The sequence below is a fragment of the Spermophilus citellus genome (genome assembly GCF_964194105.1).
Source record: "Spermophilus citellus genome assembly, chromosome: 18".
Taxonomy (NCBI): Eukaryota; Metazoa; Chordata; class Mammalia; order Rodentia; family Sciuridae; genus Spermophilus; species Spermophilus citellus.
In genome coordinates, this window is record NC_138200.1 from 67528960 (window position 1) to 67535737 (window position 6778).

A 6778-nucleotide genomic window follows, 5' to 3' on the forward strand; every position below is an offset into this window, starting at 1 on the left:
GCCTCTGCAGTCACTGGGCTCCAGGTGTGTACCCCTGTGCCTGACGAAGTATTGGTTTTCCAATTTCCATTTTTGCAAAAAGATCAAGACATTAGAAGAAAAGACTATTTCTCACTGTGATGAAATTCACCAGCTTCAGAGCTAACGGCAACATTCTACACACAGCATTCCAGGTGGCATGGAGAGGTAACCATCTGGGAAGAAACAGGCAAGTGAGACACTGGGCCTGACACAGCAGGCACGAAGCTGAGAGGAAACCCTCGGGTGCCACCCTCTGAGTGGAGGTCAGTGCAGAGGGGGAAATGAATGCGGGAATGTTTCCTCTTTTTAAAATCTTTTGCAGTTCTTTCAATATTTTGATGTAGAGAGGGCCTGAATTTTCAAAACTCACTAGCCTTGGGCAGACTTCATAAATATCTCCTAATTGTCACAATTAGCTCCTTTTAAAATTCCCAGCCAAAGAGTGAAGTATCAGCCACAAAGGGCCGGTCAGGGCGAGGTCAGAGCACACACAGCTGGCCTCCGCCCTGGCTCCCTGACAAACAACCACTTATTTATGGCACTGCACACAGCACAGGAGTGACGCATCAAAAAGCTGTTTACAGTCAGGTGCGCGCTCATGCCGGCGATCCCAAGGAGGGAGGCTGAGGCAGGAGGATTGCAGGTTCCAGGCCAGGTGGAGCTGCTCAGTGAGACCCTGTATCAGGATTTTTAAAAAAGAGGGCTGGGGGCTGGGGATGTGGCTCAGGCGGTAGCGCACTCGCCTGGCATGCGTGCGGCCCGGGTTCGATCCTCAGCACCACATACCAACAAAGATGTTGTGTCCGCTGAGAACTAAGAAATAAATATTAAAAATTCTCTCTCTCTCTCCTCTCTCACTCTCTCTTTAAAAAAAAAAAAAAAAAAAAAAGAGGGCTGGGGATGTGGCTTAGTTGTAAAAAGCCTCTGGGTTCAATTCCCAGTACAAAAAAAAAAAAAAGAAAGTTTACACCCTGAACACAGGGCTGGGCTTGGTTCCTTTCACAGGGAGCAGTCCCTACCTGTTCTGTGCTGGCCCTGACTTAACGGCAGGACTCTCACCTGTGCAGAGAAAGACCACCACCCCCAGTTGTCCAGACACCAGTTTTAGCCTGAGTCAGCAACGTCAAGGTCCTATGGAAACGACCCATTTCCTATCACTTATGGGGCACTGGGGAGCCTGAACTTCTCCAGGAATGATAACTGTTTCATCTTAAGTACCAGGTGTATTCCCCAGCCCCAATCATCCTATCCTTTTAGAAAGAGCTCTTAAATGTGTCTTGTACACACCTGAAAGGCAATCATGGCCCCCAACCCTCAGAAGCCATGAAACCCAGGAAAACACACAAATCAGTCTCACTCATTCTCAGGAGAATAAAAAGGGAAAGGACCCTACATTCTGCCAGGACACGGGGCTGGGACAAGCCTGGCCACCTGCCCTAGGAAGGGAGAAGCCCTGCTGTCCACCTAACTCGCCTCAGTGCACCTACCACCACCACATGTCAGTCCAGGGGAGGTGAAGTCTCAGGACTCAGACTAGGCCTGTCGCACACACAATTCCTGTGCACATTTACACACAACTGGCCTGTCTCAGAGAGACACACACAATTCCTGTGCACATTTACACACAACTGGCCTGTCTCAGAGAGACACACACAATACCAGGTGGGACTGCCAGCCAGCCAGTTCCTGACCTCGTGGGATGGAAAAGAGCTGCCAAAACAATAGCGCGGAACTCTGAAGACTTGGCTGTCCACTACACTCCCAATCATAAGGTGCAAATCATATACAAAATTTAGAATCTATAAGTTTTGTTTACAGTTTGAAATTTTGCAGGCTGGGGATGTGGCTCAGTGGTAGTGCTTGCCTGGAAATGGATTCAATCCCCAGCACCGCCCCCCCCCCAAAAAAAAGGAAGTCAAAGTTTGAAATTTTGCAAAAGTCATTACAAATGAAGGCAAAAAATGAATGTCTACAAACAACTACAGAAATATTTTGAAAATTATTAAACCTATCCAAATTACCTGAATAAAACCTTTAAGTCAATTTTTAAAAAAAGAAAAAAGACTGGTGTGGCCAATTGTGTGTAAATGTGTTCAGGAAGGTACTTGGGCTGAGGCAGGAGGATACCAAGTTCCAGGCCAGCCTCAGCAACTTAGCCAGACCCGGAAAAATATTTTCCAAGGGAATTATTTCCTCATTTAATCCAGTATCTGCTTTTTTTTTTTTTTTTTTTTTTTTTAATGGTACTAAGGACTGAACCCAGGGCTTTACCACTGAGCCACATCCCCAGCCCTTTTGCATGCAGGGTGTCATTACGTTGTTCGGGCTGGACTTGAACCTGCATCCTTCCTGCCTTAGCCTCCCGAGCTGCTGGGATTACAGATAAGTGCCAATACACCCAGCTTGTTTTTCTTTTCTTTTTTTAATTTCTCAAAATGAATCTTCTAGTGTTATCATCTTCTAGTGTCACCTGAGTGAATGAGATGTTCTGATGGCCTGAGCCTCTGGAGCCCCCAGAAAGCTGCCTGAGAGCCCCCACAGTGGGAAGTGGAGTCCTGAACATAGGCCCTCAGCTTCCTCCTGCGACTTCATCAGAACCTTGCACATTTCCACTAACCATTCTAACAACCCGTCCTGGGCGGCAACTCAGTTACTCTGTGGCACGTCTCTGAATTTTCTGATTACACGAGGTAGGGCTCACCGGGAAAGGGAGAGTAAAACTTTCTTTGCCTCAATTTTATAATGCAGCAACAAACTGCACTTTCCCATAGCTGACATATATTGAGAGCTGGTGTTGTGGCTCAGTGGCAGAGCACTTGCCTTGCACATATGAGGCCCTGGGTTTGATCCTCAGCACCACATAAAAATAAGTAAAATAAAGGTATTGTGTCCATATACAACTAAAATTTTTTTAAAAAACTATTATTAACAGTTCTTACAAATTTGCAAGGCAAAAACAAGCTAAGAGAAAAGCAAAACAAGAAAAAAATACAGTAAAAATACAAGAAAAAGATACAATAAAGATGCACTGCTAGCAAACAGCTACCATTTAGGGATGAGGGTTTTGGGTGCTTCATCATACTCAACTCTCAAGAAGATACTTCCCACCAAATACATCACTCATTCTTGGGAAGGTGCAGCAACCTGTCCAGGACCTGGCAGCAGATAAATGGAGCCTGGCACAACCCAAGTTGGCTAACTCCAAACCCAGGGCCTTGGCCATTATGTTATACAACAAAGATAGAACCATCAGCCCACTGCCAGGAGGTTTTGGGAGAAGAGGCCTTCTCCTGCAGACCTGTGGTGCAAACTCAAATAGGTGGGTAAGGTAGCAAAGGTTTCATCAATGCTACCCAACGGTTACATTTTAGCAAATGCACTCCAAGAAGATAACCTCACAAGTTCTAAAATATACATATACATAAATCTCCCAAATTTCTATAAAATGCACAAAGCAATTGTCAAACCACAATTTAGGACAAGGAAAAAATGGAAAACTTCAAAGTGTGCCAGTTAAGATACAGCTTATAGCTATTATGGATGGAGTGGACACCACAGAGTCCTACTGCAAACTGCTTCTAAGTAAAATGTGCATGACATGACTACATCCATGTATGGAATGACAACTTTCCAAAATTTTAAGTCTTTAACAGTACAGGTCTCTGATGACGCTTGCTTTCTTCCTTTTGCTGTTCCGCAGCGTCTGGAAGTGTTTTGTTTTGTTTTGTTTTGAACAAAATATGAGAGGTGATTGCACATCAGACGTCTTTCAAGGTTGAAGTTCAGCGAGCCTTGAATTCTAGACTGTCACCTAAAGTAGCTGCTGCTCCCTGCCCTCACTCCTGCCCCCAGCACCCTGATAAAACGCACCCAACCAACCTGAGGACAAGGTGGCGGCCTTACGCACACACTTGGCCCGTCACCAGCAAGAGCCCCAGATCTCGGGTGTCTCTGGCTCTGCGCCCTGGGGGGAACGGAGGCAGCCAAGCCCTCGGAACCTCCTGGGCCCTGCTGACCGGGACACCGGCCCCAGCTCTCACTGGCCACTGGGGCTCAGCGGCCTGCACCCACAGCCGGGGGAACCACAACCCTCCCTGAGCCCCCAGTGTGGGCAGCGCCACGGCCGCACCCCACCACACCTCGAATCTGCGACAGATCCCGCCCCGACCCTCCCAGCGCGGCCCGGGCCCCGGCCTCGCCCGGCGCTCACCCTCCCGGCAGCGCCGTCTCCAGATGGTGTCGGTGTGCAGGATACGGCGGAACTTGGTGCAGACCTGGGCCAGGCTGGGCAGGTCGGTGCCGGGCAGCGAGGCGAAGATCTCCACCAGCAGCTCGGGCGGCAGCTCCAGCAGCGAGCAGCGCGGGGGCGAAGGCGAGGGGCCCGCGCACGGGCCGCCCCCCGTCCCGGACGGCGGTGCGGAGCCCGCCTCGATGCGCTCCTCCTCGGGGTCCGTGTCGGGTTCGCTGTCTGCCGCCGCCGTCTCCGCCGGGCCCCGACGCTGCTGGCGACGCCGGCATCCGCGCGCCGGGCCCACGCCGCAGAGCCGAGCGCACACCGCCATGCCCGCCCGCAGGACGGACGGCAGCACGCACGCTCAGCGCTCCGCGCACGCGCCGCCGGAGCCGCCGCACGCCGCACCCGGGCCTGGCCACGCCCCCCGCTGCTCACCGCGCCCCGGGCCTGGCCACGCCCTCGCCGCACGACGCCCTGGGCCGGCCACGCCCCCTCCGCACTCCACACCTCTGAGTGGCGCGGGCCCCGCCTCCGAGAAATCCCGCTGTGTGGGCGACCTGGACACCCGCCGGCAGACCGGCACCTGAGACCCGGGAACGCAGGACCCCAGGACCCGGAGGCCTGCAGCCCCGAGGCTCGCGAAAAGAGTCACCGCTGTCGGAAACAAAAGAGTGCGGATGCCCCGTGTGAGGATCGAACTCACGACCTTCAGATTATGAGACTGACGCGCTACCTACTGCGCTAACGAGGCTCCGTGGAGGCGGCCCCGCGCCGCGGCCCTTGCAGCAGAGCGGGCCGACCGCGCGGCCTCCGGCCGCTGGCCAGGGCTCGGCCCCCCGGCGGGGGCGGCGTTGGCGGCGTTGGCGGCCGAGTCTGTCCGACGCCGGACTGACCCAGCAGAGGCTCTGCCGCCGCTGTGCGGAGAGGGGCGGCGCGGCCCTGCGGCTGTGGGCTCACCTGCCCGCGGGGCTCACCTGCCCGCGGGGCTCACCTGCCCGGGGGGCTCACCTACCCGGGGCTCGGCTTTGCTACGGCGGGTGGAGGCGCCCGCCCGGCCGGGTCTGCGGCTGCCGTCTGCAGTGGTCGTAGATGGACCGCGCGCCTTACTTTGCTTTTTTTTTTTTTAATGCTGTGCTGAGGATCGAACCCAGCGCCTCACCCGTGCCCGGCGAGCGCTCTGCCCCTGAGCACAGCCCAGCCCGCTCCGTCGTGTGTGTGTGTGTGTTTGAGCTCGGGGCACTCGGCCACTGAGCCACACCCCAGCCCTGTTCTGTACTGTATTTAGAGACAGGGTCTCACGGAGTTGCTGAGCACCTCGCAGTTGCTGAGGCTGGCTGTGAACTCGCCATCCTCCTGCCTCGGCCTCCTGAGCCGCTGAGAATACAGGCGTGCGGCTCGCACCGCGCCGGCTTGTTGTCCGTTTTCAATTTGATGTCATTTTTACCTGGTGCGGTGGGCATCTGCTGTCCCAGCGTTTGGGAGTCCTGAGGCAGAAGAGGATTGCTCAGAGCCCAGGAGTCTGGAGGCAGCCTGGGCAAAATAGCAAGACCCCCTCGCAAACAGGTAATAATAATTTTAAAATGAAAAAATTTAAATTAGTAAAACTTAAAACGTGAGTATAGCTGCATGGACTGTCACCCCCTCTGGGGTGTAGGAGCAGCCTGGCCGTCAGATCACAAACAGTAAGGCAGCTTTCCCGCTAAAAGCCGCGTACAGGTCCAGTCCAACCTGCCATCTCCGCCCACATGACTGAAAACAGTGTCTAAAGTGCTCCTGCACTTAGACTCATGTGTCCACCCTGCACACTGTTGACTAGATGTTTTTCCTTCACAGAATAAGTTAAAGCAAGGGGCTGGGGGTGTGGCTCAGCACCACATAAATATAAAATACAGATATTGTGTCCACTTACAACTAAAAAAATGTTAAAAGCAAAAGCATCATGTTGCTCACTTACTGAAAAGCATATGAGGGTCCCACGGACAGAACCCAGCCCCAGTTCCTGGTCAGGCCTCTTTCGTGGCCCCACACACACCCCTGAGCATTTCCCTAAGTTTCCCCTCCACTGCAGAGCCCCCAGGTGGTCTGGTTGGAAACATTGGCTTTCTTTGCGGCAGCCTCAGTGGACATACCCATCACCGATGGCCACTCTTAGTGAGTGTTTACTGACTCAAATGTTGTTTAAATGAAAAAAAAAAAAAAAGGAGCAACCTGGCTAAAAAACTGGAATTGAGAAACATGAACCAAGCACGTGGAGCTCATCAGCCTTCTGACCGGTGGATCACCAAGCAGGAAGTCCCAGCTAGGGAGAGAGGGTAAGCAGACAAGCAAGACCCTGTCACGACTATTTACAGAGGCCTGGCCAGCTGTGTGCTGTGTCCTGTGTGTCCCAGTGAATTCCAAAGTACAGGCGTGACCAGTACTGTCAGTTCATCAAAACAACGTCAACATCCATCCACCTATGGCCTGCTCTAGGAGCTGGGTGTAAGAGGATTAATAAAACACACTTTTCCCCCTAGAGGACTT

General features: G+C 52.9%; 1 protein-coding gene across 3 annotated transcripts in view; it reads right to left on the reverse strand.

Annotated features, from left to right (window-relative positions):
- Positions 1-4679, reverse strand: part of FBXO31 (F-box protein 31) — a 30339-nt gene extending 25660 nt beyond the window's left edge. Inside the window, exon 1 of one of the 3 annotated variants that reach the window (XM_081273906.1) lies at positions 4232-4679. In XM_081273906.1, coding sequence (XP_081130032.1) covers positions 4232-4583 — 352 coding nt within the window. In that variant the 5' untranslated portion in view covers positions 4584-4679. The remainder of the gene's footprint in view (positions 1-4231) is intronic. The other 2 variants (XM_081273905.1, XM_081273907.1) reach the window with 2 other exon arrangements.
- Positions 4680-6778: the final 2099 nt, after the last annotated feature.